This window comes from Colias philodice, chromosome 2, assembly GCF_061535455.1.
Source record: "Colias philodice isolate Cphi_HAF_F1 chromosome 2, ilColPhil1 Martin Lab GWU primary, whole genome shotgun sequence".
Taxonomy (NCBI): Eukaryota; Metazoa; Arthropoda; class Insecta; order Lepidoptera; family Pieridae; genus Colias; species Colias philodice.
The window spans coordinates 2346018-2361417 of NC_143087.1; the positions used below are offsets into that span (position 1 = coordinate 2346018).

At 36.4% G+C, this 15400-nt stretch overlaps 2 protein-coding genes across 2 annotated transcripts; both read right to left on the reverse strand.

Annotated features, from left to right (window-relative positions):
• Positions 1-249: 249 nt before the first annotated feature.
• Positions 250-3896, reverse strand: LOC149490193 (epithelial serine protease-like). The gene is made up of 5 exons (XM_089701727.1): positions 3541-3896; positions 2527-2794; positions 929-1018; positions 618-814; positions 250-379 (listed from the first exon to the last, which is right to left on the reverse strand). The coding sequence occupies exons 1-5, from the start codon at positions 3736-3738 to the stop codon at positions 275-277; spliced, it is 858 nt and encodes a 285-aa protein (XP_089557853.1). The 5' UTR covers positions 3739-3896; the 3' UTR covers positions 250-274.
• A 7479-nt stretch (positions 3897-11375) lies between these two features.
• Positions 11376-12990, reverse strand: LOC149490194 (epithelial serine protease-like). Its single transcript, XM_089710586.1, has 5 exons — positions 12793-12990; positions 12405-12672; positions 12055-12144; positions 11704-11900; positions 11376-11515 (listed from the first exon to the last, which is right to left on the reverse strand). Exons 1-5 carry the CDS (start codon positions 12988-12990, stop codon positions 11411-11413), a joined length of 858 nt encoding a protein of 285 aa, XP_089566712.1. The 3' UTR covers positions 11376-11410.
• Between the last annotated feature and the right edge of the window lie 2410 nt (positions 12991-15400).

Genomic DNA, 15400 nt, shown 5'->3' on the forward strand with positions numbered 1-15400 from the left:
AAGACTGCAACAACAAATTAAATCAATTGTCATTAGATCTTTTTTAGCTGACGAATGTATCAAAAATTATAATAGTCGATAAGAATTAACTATATTAGCCATCAATAATTCACACTGTCGGCTTTTTCATATAAACGTATATATCGTAATTATCATTGCGTAAACAAATTAATGAGTTACGTTGAATGTAGATTTATGTTGATATTTTGTAATAAATAAGTAATACATAAAATTGCATTCAATATATCTTTATTATGAAAAGTTATTAGGCAGTTTACATGCGGGCGCGGAACCAAGATGCGAAGGAGGTGACTCTGGCGAAACCAGCGGGGTGGCCGAGCTGACAACCGTTGCGGTGACCGAAGGAAGTGATACCGATCTGTTGATAAATAATAATATAAGAGACAGAAAACACATTTATTCCCAAAGCACACTTTAAAAATACAACACTAAAGTTTGAAACATTCTTTCGGTTATAATTAATAGCTCATTTATCGAGGAAGGCTATATATAGGCTATATATTATAATCACGCTACGAACAACAGGAGAGGAGCCACGGGGGTAAATATAAAAATCTATGAAATTTCTTCAATGCAGAATGTTTGGTTGTACTTACCAATTCCCTGTTGTTGTTAATTGTGAGGGGACCACCAGAATCTCCAGGGCAGGTACTACGTCTGCCGCTCGTGTTGACACACAAGGTGGAAGCGATAACTGTATTGGATCCATACACACGGCTGCAATCATTGTTGTTGATTACAGGAAGGTTAACATGTCTCAACGCTTGATTGTTTGATATTGCTCCACCAGATCCTGCAAGAATGTTTCAGTTTTGTAATAAATAATATTCAAGATAATAAAGTATGAAAGAAAACGACCAATAATTCAATTAAGAATTTCCAAGTATTAATTTTTATATCGACTCACCATCACCAGTTCTTCCAAAACCAGCGGCAGTTGCTGTTACACCCACGTATTGGTTGCTACCAGATGCCAGGTTAATAGCTCTAATATTGTCTGTCAAAATTAATAAATAATAAATAAATAAATATTTCAGGACAATTTGCACACACGGAACGATCTGATCCCATACTTTTTTTTTATAGTAACCCTAGCAATAGGGCAGGCGACTCACTTGGTGGTAGGTGATAGACGCCGCCCATGACGATCACAGGCCACAGCGTTGGGAACACTGCGATCGTATTGCCGGTTTTAAGATGGAAGTTTTTCGGGTAGGTGTAGGCTCTTTGTTTGAAGGTTTCCATGTCGTACTGGTTGGGGAACACGACACGACCAATTTGTTCCACAGGAGTGTGGCTCTGGGCAGGAAGTGCAGTGAGAAACGCACGGTTGACGAGCGCCATGCATCTAGGTGGTGTGGATGATATTTTTGCTTGTGTCGGGCAGGGCGGTGGTGGAATTGTGCAGGTGGTATTAGGACAAATAATTCCTCAGAACACTTCTCGTTGTATCCTACTACTATTATAAAGGCGAAAGTTTGTAAGTATGGATGTATGGATGTTTGTTACTCTTTCACGTAAAAACTACTGAACCGATTACAATGAAATTTAGCACACATATAGAAGGTAACTTGGATTAACACATAGGTTTTATCCCTAAAATCCCACGGGAACGGGAACTATGCGGGATTTCCTTTGAAAATGCGGGCGAAGCCGCGGGCGGAAATCTAGTATGCTATAAAATACGCACAGAGTCGCATCATCTCGCCTCAAAGCCAGAGGATCCAGCAGATCGGTGAGCTCAGGTAGGTCGACAATGCGGCAGGCACGACGCCGAAGGCGGTCAAACGGAAGTAACTGATACTGGGGTACTGGGGGTGGGGATAATTAACACCCAGACACAGAGCAAACATCTATGTTCAACACACAAATATTTTCCCCGCGTGGGAATCGAACCCACGACCTTTGTCTTGGAAGACAGGGCCAATACCAACCAAGCAAACCGGGGCGCGTTCCCACTATGTCGTAACGACTAATTTATCGTTCGACGACTGTAGTCTCTACCTGTTCCCATTATAACGATTGTTTGTCGTCAACATTTTTTATCGTTTAGCGACTGTCGTATCTAGCTGTTCCCATTGGATCGCTCAGATCGCTCGCATCATCAGCAAGCTACAAATCTAGTCGCCTCTACGTTCGCTTGGGTTGGGAAAAGCAAACCGAGTACAGACGCGAGGGGCGCGCGGGTGTGAGAGGGAAGGGAAAACACGTGTTCGTCTACATAGAGTTGCCGTCCACGATTTTTTTATCGTTTTACGACTGTCGTGATTGCCGTTCCCACTGTCACGACAAAGTGTCGTCACTGCAAAAACTGTCGTAGACGACAGTAAATTGTGTCGTTCTAAATGTGAACACCTCCATTTAAACATATAAGCCACGACACTTAAAACTACACGATTATCTGTCGTCACGACCCGGTGGGAACGCGCCCTAGTCAAATTATATTGTAACTTCACTAATCAATCACATAAGGGAAAGATTTAATAACATGAACGTTTTACTTACTGTTGAAGCTGACTCTGGGTATATGTGCGATAGCGACATCGTTTCTTAGGTTGTCCATGTTGTAGCTTCCGTGCATGTGAACGGTGTTAGTGTTAAGACGGACACCACCGGAGAACAGGCGAACGGAGCCGAGAACAACGGTGAACTGACGGGCTTGGCTCTGGCGGGTGCGCCAGCAGTGGGCTGCGGTTGCGATCCTGGTGTCACTGATCAGAGAGGAGCCACAGACTGATTGACCTCCGTTGCTTAGAGTGATGACTAAACCGCCCTGTACAAAATACATATATTTTTTGTTTATAATACTTTATGTTCATCATAGTTTCCAAAGGTTTTATTAAAAACCAAGGAGCATATTGGTTTATAAAAATAACTACCTTAAAAACAACCGACTTCAAAAACGGAAAAGTAAAAAATAAAAAAGATTTGATATTATTAATTATTACTAAATAATACATATTATTTAGATGTGCTATTAAGTATTTACTAAAAAGGTTTGATGTCGGTTCACGGGCTTTTTTATTTTTTACTTTTCCGTTTTTGAAGGCGGTTGTTATTTTTCAGTCTTCATCTCCATCTCCTATTTTTATTTTTATTTCTATGTTATTTTTAACTAGCTGTGCACCCCATCTTCACCAGTCGTGCTAACTTAAATTCACGTTAGGTAATACGAAATACTTTCGTGAAGATCATCACGCGAACAAATGCATAGTCTAAGTTTCTATAAAGGACATATCGTCAAATGACAATATTTCAAACAAGATTGAACGCAAAGTCCAGGGAAATATTACAGGTAAAAGCACACTTGCTGTGTGCATTACGCCAAACAACGAGGTTTTGCAGGAACGTTACAATATATGAAAATGCTTTTGGAAATTGAGCTATTCCCTGTATTTTACCATTTTTAAGAAAGTTACATGACAAAGGGATGTTCGAGAAAATTCTCTATGGTATACCCATAACCCACCCATGATTATAATAAGGCGATTTTAAACAGTATATAGCAATAAAACTCACCATATGAGGGAACTGTCCCAGGCTCGATGTAGAACCACCCGTGATCCTGGAGCCATCGAAGTCCATAGCCTCTTCCGCTGCCTTGATGCGGGCAGCCTCCGGAATCCCCACTACATTGTGGTAGTCCGTTAGTATGGGCTCATACTTCGGGGCTGCTTGAGCCAAAGCCAGACCAATGACGACCAGGAACAACTTCATTTTGGAATGTACAGTTTGCAAAATTCATATGGTTTATATACTAATGTAACTATCAGATATGGTGACAATTTTGATGATTAATCTGCTTATCCTATGACAATGAGGATTAACACAATTAATCATCATTTTTACAAAACAAATAACACTATTAGTTGATGCCTTTACTTTACCTATATTGATAGGAAATTTATTTTTCCGACTTCAAGAAAAGAGGCATTAAATATTATAATTTTCCAACATAGATGAATTTTCAGTATCATTTTCTATTTCGAAAAAGAATTTTGAGTTTGTTTTTACTTTTTATATACAATTAATATATACACACACATGTGTATATATATATTAATTGTATGGTGGAAATAAATAAAGCTTATTATTTTACTTTTTAGCAATTTCAGGTAGTGGTTACCCGCGCCGGCCTTCACCAGCAATGAAAAGTTAGATACATACTAGGTACAGATGTAAATTAATCATACATTTAAAATTTCTCCGTTGCGACGTGAAAGAAAGACAAAAAAAAACAAACATATCCTAAACTATAATATTATAATAGATACCTACTAAAAAAATCAAAAGCCATACTTATTAATTTACAAAAAGCTTTGGATTTTAAAATGAAAAACACTTAACTTCACCTTTATTCACATTACGATGATCCTCTTTTTTTTTTTTTTTTGTGTGGTGTCTCTCAATGTTAGCCAGAAGGGCTTCTACATTTTAACGCGGACGCGGGGGTGAACTGAAGGTTCACCCTGGTAGCGACATGCACAAGGGCGTCCCCCCTTGACGGGGACCACGAACCTCGGCTTGAGCTGTCGCTTGAGTGGAGGAGGCCAGAAGGGCCCTAATCGGACGGGACGATGATGTTCCAAAACCAGTCGTAGTTTAAAAAAAAATTAAATTAAAGAAGATTTAGTAAATAAGATGCTTTTTATTTAAAAACCTAAGGCTCTATGATGCAGTTCCATCAAGAGTATTATAAAGCTGAAGAGTTTGTTTGTTTGTTTGAACGCGCTAACCTCAGGAACTACTGGTCCGATTTGAAAAATTATTGTTGTTACATAGCCCATTTATCTAGAAAGACTATAGGCTCTAGATATATCATTACGTTAAGCCCAACAAGAGCGGAGCCACGCGGGTAAACTGCGAAGCGCAGCTAGTAAATTATAATATTATAATAAGTGCGAATTTTAATCAGGTTGGCAAAAACATGACTAAACGCCAAAACGTAGAAAAATAATGTAATAAACATGTTTAAGTACTTCTTCTATACCATCATCATCATTTTTAATGAGCCTCCTATATGGACTGTATGAATAAGGAAACTAAAATATAGTAAAACATTCAGGAGAAGTTTATAAAAGCGTGTTAAAATGAAGCTTCTTCTTCGTTTTTATTAGTGGCCTTCCTGATCCCAATAGAAACAGATTCTGCCAGTGAAAATGAACCTAATCGACTAATTTACCGAATCGACATTTTCCAATTTCATGCTGGGACCGCGCCTGTTTGTGTGCCAACTTTGTGGCAATTATTACTATTATATGGTTACTAGCTGCTCCGCGCGGTTTCACCCCCGTGGCTCCACCCCTGTTGGTCGTAGCGTGATGATATATATCCTATAACCTTCCCGATAAATGGGCTATCTAACACCGAAAGAATTTTTCAAATCGGACCAGTAGTTCCCGAGATTAGCGCGTTCAAACAAACAAAGATGCGTTAGTATGCATATAAACTCGTCTTTAATCACAAATATGCTTCGGGTCAAAAAGGAATAACATACTTACAGTTATGCTTCTAAAAAGCTTTCGTTGTAATAATATTATTAGTTACCTACATAGAATCTTTCATAACAGGCTCAAAGTTTCCATTTTCTTTATTCTTTATTACCTTGCAAGCATGTCGAAAATCCTACTAATATTATAAATGCAAAAGTTTGTGAGGGTGTGTGTGTGTGTTTGTTACTCTTTCACGCAAATACTACTGAACCGATTACAATTAAATTTAACACACATATAGAGGGTAACTTGGATTAACACATAGGATATGTTTTATCCCGGAAGTACCTCGGGAACGGGAACTATGCGAGTTTTTCTTTGATAACGCGGGCGAAGCCGCGGGCGGAAATCTAGTAATTACATATAAATAAATATTGTAAATTTTAACAAACTTCTTTATGGTTATTTTTAGATAAAATTGAGTTGAATTAAATTGCTTTAGCCTGCGAAGAAGTCGTTATTTTTTACTAGCTTTCCACCCGCGGCTTCGACCGCGCACTCAAAGAAAAACCCCATAGTTCCCGTTCCCGTGGGATTTCCGGGATAAAACCAGGGTAGGTTTTATCCCGGAATGTCCCGGGATAAAAAGTAGCCTATGTCCTTTCTCGGGTATCAAAATATCTCTATACCAAATTTCATGCAAATTGGTTCAGTAGTTAAGGCGTGATTGAGTAACAGACAGACAGAGTTACTTTCGCATTTATAATATTAGTATGGATGATAACAAGCTCTCGTAAAGCTGTGTGAATGTGTGTTAGAAACTGTAACTGAAAATCAAATGATTTAGTATTTTGTTTTAAAGTATTCAAAATTCAAATGCTTTATAAATGAGAGTTTTTTAAAGAAAGGGAATGGAAATCAAACCTCGGCTCCACCCCGTCCCGGCAAGGCTTAAAGACTCGAGAGTTCGAATCCTCGTGTCGTTTTTTCTATTCTTTATTTTCTCATCTTGTTGTTATTTATTATATTATAATAATCATTAATATTTTCAAGAACTTGTGGCATCCAATAATTATATTATAGATAACAATAAAGAGACATGATACTGAAATATGGAAAACCCAAAGTTAATAACTTAACTTTTTATCAATGATTGATGTACCATGACAATGATATGACAAAAAATTATCATGTCTGCATATCTCCTTAATTATAATCATCAATTCATGATATTTCTGAAGACATCATCATTTTGATACTTAATCAAAAATCGTTGAAAAATCACATAAAACAAAGTCGCTATCGCTCTCTGTCCGTCCCCTACGTTTATTTATTTATTTATTTATTTATGATAAGGTACCTTACAGCTAGTGATACAATTTTTGAGATGAATAAATACTAAGCTACGCCAATTAAAAGGTACACCAATAGGTAGTAAAAATAATATACGTATGTGAACAAAGACTAGTATAAGAATTTTACAAATGATAAGAGAAAATATTTTAATTTCATGTAGGTAAAGTAAGCGTTGATCAAGCCCAATAAGTATTTATAAAGAAAGGAAATGTTTTAAATATCTACGAATTAATTAAACGTACAAAGTGTTTAGATCTTTAATACTACGCAACGGGGATTTGATGATGATGAGGTTTTTAATAGATAGAGTGGTACTTGAGGAAGGTGTTAGTAAATAGTTTCTTAAGATTTCTACAAAGCGGTCGACGCCAAGCGTGGAAAGCTGAGTTTAGTATAAATTGCTATCTCGTAAGAAGCGCTGGTAACTTTAGTAACCAATGATAGTTAATACGAAAATTCTTGATGAAAATGAAAGCGCCTGCTACAATAACAAGGTAAATCACTGATTACTGAAAATTTTGGGTTGAATATGAAATAAACCACAACGGGGTTTTCATTTTACATTTTGTTGAGAACACTGTTGTGTTAATTCTATAAGTATTATTATAAACCATGCTCAACAAAATCTTATTGAAAAAATGGTTTTAGTCGAATTAACTTTCAATCCTTTTAAACATAGGAATATAAAAAACCATGACGCACTAATTTTCTCGTAAAACAAGGTTATATGTACAACTAGCAAACCCGGCGAACTCCGTTTCGCCACCAGAGACACCTCTTCTTTGCTATAGACCTCACGGAGCCCGAGACCTTTCCAACGAATGCAAAACCGTGGAAATCGGTTTGTGCGTTCTGGAGTTATAGCGTCAGGAAGAAAAACTCGACTTATTTTTATATAGTAGAAGATTAATTATTATTATAAAAGTTTTCGGTAGAGATGTTTAATTTTGAGATACGATAAGTTACATATTATTTTACTTTAAACTGAACGAAACGGGGCTTAATATAGAGATTATAAGTATCCAAAATGACGAGAACTCAAAGTATAATGCATTCCAAATAACATTTATCTTAGTGAATTTTAGCCCCTAGTTGGTGTTATGATCACTTACATTGCAAAGGATATATTGCAAGAGAAAATATTAGGAGCTAAAACTAGTGAACATATAATGACAAAAAGCTCTTTTAAATTACCTATAAAAATAATTAATTTTTATTTTACGTTCGTAGAGTCCCCGACAATGCTAACGCTCATGGGCGAACGAGCTTCTAAGTCGCTTGCTTTTATTGGTCATTACATAAAAAAAGACGTGTGGCACTCGGGGACTGCCGCAGTAAAGCTATTGCATGCTATGCCTTCAAGCCACACCTCCGCGCCCGTCGTAGTGGGGAGCGTGAGGTTTTTCGTTACGGAATTTCTGGATTCGGTCCCCGCGCTCAAGGACCGCGATAGAAGCTATGCGATAGCTTAAAAATACCTAAGCATGGCTACACATGGAAAAATAATACATCCAACTCATAAGATTTATTTTCATTAGAATAAATATACCTATTAGGGCTCTATGACACTGTGTAAAATATTATTGTATTATCATCAAAATTTCGTTTTTGTAGAAGGAGACTAGACCTATAGAGATTGCTAACTAAAATAAATAGTAATCGTGTATCACCATTTTCTACAATAGAACGAGTAAAAATTTGTATTTTGGTAGCTAACAAAAAAATCAATAACGAAAGAAAGTTGAAAATCTCTGAACCAAAAATTCATTCACGAATAGATAGCTAAATCATTGTCCTAAAGGTGCTAAGGCTAGATCATAATTACTTACTTCAATTTTCACTACCTAGTTGTCGTTTTTTTTTCTAATATAGTCGATAGAATAAACACGCAAGCGAACCCATACAACGTGGCCTATAGTGTGTGAATTGTGTTAATGATAATAATTGATTAATTGGTGTTATTATTGATTACAGATCGACCATTTCTGGAGAAACTTCTATCATTTTACAAGCTTCAGTTCAATTAGACCACGTTAGATGTGGCATATGAAGGCAAGTGTTTTTTTTTTTAAATAATAGCCATTATTGTTCGTCTTATTTATTGTTAATTTATTATTTTGTTGCATACACAGAAATAGAAATACAGAAAGAACATAAAATAGGAAAAAGCAGTCTGAGTTTTAAATTTTTCGTCTTGAAAAATAATATTGAAATATTGAAAAAATAATAACTGTTTCAACTTTAAAATCTAAAACATCTGTAATTTAATTAATTTACGTTTGAAAACGTTAACTTTAAAATATTTTTAAATAAGCTATTTCCTATTTAACTGCAAATAAACAATTAATTTAACGGCTTTTCATCATCATGCTATCATCGCGAAAAATTTTCATCACAAGTTAATATCATCATCATTAGTTACATAAGGGATTTTTTAACATTCAATTCTGTATTTGTTTATAACGGGTGATTTTATAAGAGGTATAGGATTTGATTTAAAAAAAAACACACACACAAAAAAATTGAAAAATTTGATGTAATCTATAATGGAATCGATAGAACGATCAATATAATTTAATGTTTGAAGATGATTTCATGCAAATGCTGGCCGCGGCTCCGGTTTAGATGGCCCATTCGCAAGGCCCAATTTCGGAACACTCTCTACAACATAATTATCAGCCGGTATATCACAAATAAATGCATTAATTTGGCTCCCAGTGCGTCAATCGTTGCTGGTTTATCCCTGTAGGCATAAGCCTTAACATAGCCCCACAAGAAATAATTGTCCAAAGGCGTTAGATCACACGATCTAGGCGGCCAATTGACGTTCCCAAAACGTGAGATAAACTGTTCACTGAAGGCGGTTCTCAATTGGGCTATTGTTTCCCGTACCGTGTGGCATGTGGCACCGTCTTGTTGAAACCACATATCCATGTCTTCACCGCGACACAAAAAGCTCCCCTGCTATGCTAGTACCTATGCCTAGTCCTGTATGCTAGCTACTAATCATTATAAGTAGGTACAGTTCTATCTATATTTCATTGAAATAATTGGATCAATATTCCAAAAGACTGTTATTATTCCCTCATAACCTTAAACATACATTTATCGACATTACGTAAAAAAGTTAAAAGATGATTATAAAAAACTTCTTTGTATGATTTTATTATCTACTAGCTTTCCGAACGCGGCTACGCCTGCTTTATCTAAAACATAATAAATTATATACTAAAACCTTCCTCTTGATTCACTCTATCTATTAAAAAAAGACGGGTTGCACTCCGGGAGTGCCGGCAGAAGTGAAAACTTGATTATTAACGTTGAGCATGTTTGATATTATCCATCCGTCTTACGCTTTTTCGATCAGGTCACGTTTCCTGACGCGAGTTTGAGATTTTATACCCATTACAGAAAAAGTGCTCAACGCCGCTAAAGAAGTTTTCACTTCAAAAAAACCGCATCAAAATTCGTTGCGTAGTTTTAAAGATTTAAGCATACATAGGGACAGAGAAAGCGACTTTGTTTTATACTATGTAGTGATATCTGCACGAATATAATAAAGCGGAAAGGAATTTAAAGGAAAGGATTTTTTTTCTATTAGTTTAGCCAAAGATTGCTCTCAAATTTATTAAAAATGGACAATAATCCAAATCAAATAAAAAAAAGACGTGTGGCACTCGGGGACTGCGGCGGACTGCGACTATGCCTTCAAGCCACACCTCCGTGCCCGTTGGAGTGAGGAGCGTGAGGTTTTTTCGTTGCGGAATTTCTGGATTTGTCCACGCGCTCAAGGCCCGCCATAGAAGCTATGCAATAGTTTAAAAACCTTATAAGATCGTCCAACTATTACATATTAACGTTTCCGAAGTTGATAGAGACGCCGATAAAAAAAACATGTTATTCGTAACCTTGTAATTTTTATCCAAATATTATTTTAAGACAATAACAATTCCTGTTGTTTACTTTGTGAATCATTTCAATCTATCCAAAAGATATTAAGATATTAAAAAAATATTTATAAATAATATTAAATTATAATTTTTACAACCCGACCCGATATCTTAGGTAGGTAGTTTTAAAATGAAAAAAAAAACTGCATCGAGAACGATCCATCAGTTTGTACGCTACGACGCCACAAACAGACAGACACAGGCAGATATCGACGTCATATATTTTTTCATTATTGGTCAAAACGGACGAAGCCGAGTCAAATGGCTAGTAAAATATATATTTTTGTCAGATATCATGTAATTATGTTAGCCAAAGATATTTATTATTTATCAATTGCAATAATCAGGTAAATTTAAAAATATGTATATCCTAAAAGATAATTAAGTAAGTATTGAAATATACATTTTCCAATCTAATCAATCGGATTTAATAAATTCTTCCATAACATCTATTTAAAAACAACTTTTATAATAATTAAGTGATTGAGTAAAATCTTCTCTATGATTGTATGGAAAGCTCCTTCCTTATATCATTTTTTCAATCTGCCGGTATTTCAAGATGATAAGGTATAGGTAAGGTAAGGTATAGGTAATTAGGTAATTAGAAAGAAGGCAATTTAAACGAATTCAACTTTATTAAACATAGGCGGTTTACATGCGGGAACGGAACCAAGACTCGAATGAGGAGACTCTTGCGAAACCAGCGGGGAATCCACGTTGGCAACCGCTGGCAGATCCGAAGGAGGTGATACCGATCTGTAGATAGAAAGACGTAACATTAAATTAATAGCAATCCTGATTCCTTCAAAGGAAAATAGCTAGATAATAATTTAGGAATCATTTTTTATTTACTAATTATAATGAGATTACTGAATAATGTGAGAAATTGTTTTGATAAGTCAAATTCCACCCAAAAGGTCAATCAAGAAATAATAAATGCTAACCAAAAGGCCGTTGTTGTTAACGGTGAGAGGGCCACCAGAGTCTCCAGAGCATGTGCTGCGACCGTTGGCACCAGAGGTACAGAGGGTGGAGGAGATGATGGTGGTGGATCCGAAAACACGAGCGCACTCAGCGTTGGTGATGACGGGCAAGTTAACTTGTCTCAAGGCCTGGCTGGTTGTGATGCCTCCAGCAGCAGCTGTAATAAATAGTTTGTATGTAGAGCTTTACACGAAGAGATTTTGTCTTCCTTCAGAAGATTTTTAAATGTGAGATCATTAAAATTCATTCGTAATTATGGTACACTAGAAATTTTATTAAGAAAATTGTGTTATTAAATTAAATATACTCACAGTCAGCAGTTCTTCCGAATCCTGCAGCAGTAGCGGTAGCACCGACGTATTGGTTGCTGCCAGAAGCCAGGTTGATAGCTCTGATGTTGTCTGAAATTAAATTAATAAAAATAATCAAGCCATTAAATATATTTAATAGAAAAAAGGAACGCAAAATAGCTTTTAGTTCACTAAATGCGATACTGTAATAACGTGGATATTATATTTTCACTCGTGATAAATATCTCAAGCCAATGAAAGTCAAACTGCAAATTACATACGACTATTCAAAGACTAAAGTAGTACTAACTTAAAAAAAATAATACACGTTAACCGTTTTTGAAAATTGTAAACAATAAAAAAGATCTTACTGTTAAAGTTCACCCATGAAATGGTAGCAATGGCGACATCGTTGACAAGGGTGTCCATGTTGTAACTACCGTGCACTGTCACACTGTTGGTGTTGATACGGGTACCGCCAGAGAATAGACGGGTGGAGCCAAGGACGACGGTGAAGGTTCTGGCCTGGAACTGGCGTGTGCGCCAGCAGTGAGCGGCGGTAACGATCCTGTTGTTGCTGACCAGGGAGGAACCGCAGACGGATTGTCCACCAGTGGTCAGAGTGATCACCAACCCACCCTGTAATGCAATATATGAATATATGAAGTGTTTCTGTTTCTCCTAACACGATCTGCACATAAATCTGAAGGAAAATACACAACTCCTCAAGAGTATTTGTAAATTTAAATAAAAAATTACCATATGCGGGTGCTGGCCTAAGTTGGATGTAGAACCGCCTACGATCCTGGAGCCATCGAAGTCTAGGGCAGCCTCTGCCGCCTTGATGCGGGCAGCTTCAGGGATACCAATCACACCATGGTAGTCCGTGACTATGGGCTCATACTGAGGAGCACCAAGTGCCACTGAAAGACCGATGACAACCAGGAATAGTTTCATTTTGAAATGTACCGTTTAGAAAATTTCTTTGTATTTTATACCAAAGATTATCAGTTATCGAAATCAATTACGACGAGGAGGTGCGTTTATTTTTAATCTAATTCTATATATTCATTTTAAATTAGTGATATCATATAATATTGTTGGAAAAATTGTTTGTATTTACGGAAATTAAATAAATGTATTCTTAGATTAAAATTATTGTAAAATAAATAAGTCCCATCGTTAATTTAAGGGTTCCTAATCACAAAAATAAAAAAATACCTTCTAGGATCACTTGCTTAGCCGTTAGTCTGTCTCTCTGTCTGTCTATCTTTCAATATCCTTTTTCTCAAACACGCGATGAGATATCAAGATGAGATTCTTTATCGAATACTTCTACCGTTCCTTTAAATAAAAAAACAAAGTCAATGAAAACAACACAGGCTACTTTCCTTTACAGTAGAACCTCGATAACTTAAACCTCGATAACATAAAAACCTCTGTAACTTCAAAAAATAATATGTTCCCTTCCCATCAGAGCCCAAAACCTCTTTAACTTAAAATACGCAACCTCTATAACTTAAATAAATAATCTCTGTATTGGCCCTCAGTAACTTAAAGAAATGTTTCCACAACCTCTATAACATAAAATTATTTGTCAATGAGTCATTTTGAAAGAGTGTCAAAACAAAAGGTTTCTGTATTTATTGCTTGCACGTGTTTACTATGTATTGTTAACGTAAACACTATTGTTTGATTTATCGAAATTCTTCAAAGCTTTGCGGCGGATAGCTTTATGACAACGACTTTTTTGCATCATAAATTTTTGATAGTTGTCCTGGAAACATCTCTTTACTTACTGTGTGATACAACTGGCTTAAAATGAGTCCAAAAAGAAAACTAACAACCCTCACCTACGCTGATAAATTAAAAGCTATAGAAGCAGTGAAAAATGGATAGACCCTTGATAACTTAAAACCTCTATAACTTAAAATATTTTGTGTTTCCCTTGGACTTTAACTTATCGAGGTTCTACTGTACTTCCTTTGGTTGATTCTTGAAATGATTGTATGAAATACCATCTCATAGCACAAATAAAGGACAAATTGTAAAAAGCATAAATTTAAAGTGTCAACAAGTTTATAGGGATACATCGGTTGACGACTCCGACTTGCAATTGGCCAGTTATTTATTAATAAAAAAATAATGTAATATTAATAAAAAAAAAATGTGTGCGTGTACTAGAGTACACACGTAAGAAGTGAAACTTCTTTATGTCCTTATTTTTCAAAAAATAATTTACTATATATAATATTAAAGAAATACGTTAGTCACACGCTCGTCGCTACCTACTTAAATATTTACACCGGCCGTTGCTGCAACTAGCTCGCTTCGCTCGCTCGGCTCGTGCGGTAGTTCAAAAGTTAACCTAAGATGCTCGTCGCTTCGCTCCTCGCTACCTATTTACATATTTACACCGGCTGCTGCTGCAACTCGCTCGCTTCGCTCGCTCGGCTCGTGCGGTAGTTCAAAAGTTAACCTAAGATGCTCGTCGCTTCGCTCCTCGCTACCTATTTACATATTTACACCGGCCGCTGCTGCAACTCGCTCGCTTCGCTCGCTCGGCTCGTGCGGTAGTTCAAAAGTTAACCTAAGATGCTCGTCGCTTCGCTCCTCGCTACCTATTTGAATATTTACGCCGGCCACTGCCGCGACTCGCTCGCTTCGCTCGCTTGGCTCGTGCGGTAGTTCAAAAGTTAACCTAAGATGCTCGTCGCTTCGCTCCTCGCTACCTATTTAAATATTTACACCGGCCGCTGCTGCAACTCGCTCGCTTCGCTCGCTCGGCTCGTGCGGTAGTTCAAAAGTTAACCTAAGATGCTCGTCGCTTCGCTCCTCGCTACCTATTTGAATATTTACGCCGGCCACTGCCGTTTTCAGCTTATAAAGGATTTCGACTTAGGCGGATTTTGATTGGACAGAGAGTTTGAGGTTTATTCTTATAAATTTTGAATTCATAAAATTATAATTGAACACCTGACACCAATCAAGCAAACACGTGTTTACGTGAGTCATAGATTTATTATCGTATACTCCTAAAATGTTTTCTAAGAAACAATAGTGTACTTACATTGTCGGCACGTTCTTAAAGTCGGTAACTTATTTTTGTTCGAACAATAGAGGTAATAAATTCCTAATGATCAAGTTGTAAAGGTTGTAAAATAAAAAATATTCTATATTAAAACGTATATATAATATGTGCGTCATTAATTTCTGACTGTTTCGAAATTTGGTGCAAAATAAAATAGTGTGTAAATAAAATTTGTAAAAAATCAATAAAATAAAACAATTGAGTAAATATGTATAGGCATATTATGTATGTACATATTTATACAAGATATGTATATTATATATTTATACAGGGAAC

Coding starts and splice junctions, on each gene's coding strand:
- LOC149490194 (XM_089710586.1), bottom strand. CDS start 12,990: ATGAAACTATTCCTGGTTGTCATCGGTCTTTCAGTGGCACTTGGTGCT. Junction 12,673..12,792: donor TAGGCCAGCACCCGCATATG/GTAATTTTTTAT, acceptor ATTGCATTACAG/GGTGGGTTGGTGATCACTCT. Junction 11,516..11,703: donor TTAACAACAACGGCCTTTTG/GTTAGCATTTAT, acceptor TTCTATCTACAG/ATCGGTATCACCTCCTTCGG.
- LOC149490193 (XM_089701727.1), bottom strand. CDS start 3,738: ATGAAGTTGTTCCTGGTCGTCATTGGTCTGGCTTTGGCTCAAGCAGCC. Junction 2,795..3,540: donor TGGGACAGTTCCCTCATATG/GTGAGTTTTATT, acceptor TATTTTGTACAG/GGCGGTTTAGTCATCACTCT. Junction 1,019..2,526: donor ACCCAGAGTCAGCTTCAACA/GTAAGTAAAACG, acceptor TAATTTTGACAG/ACAATATTAGAGCTATTAAC.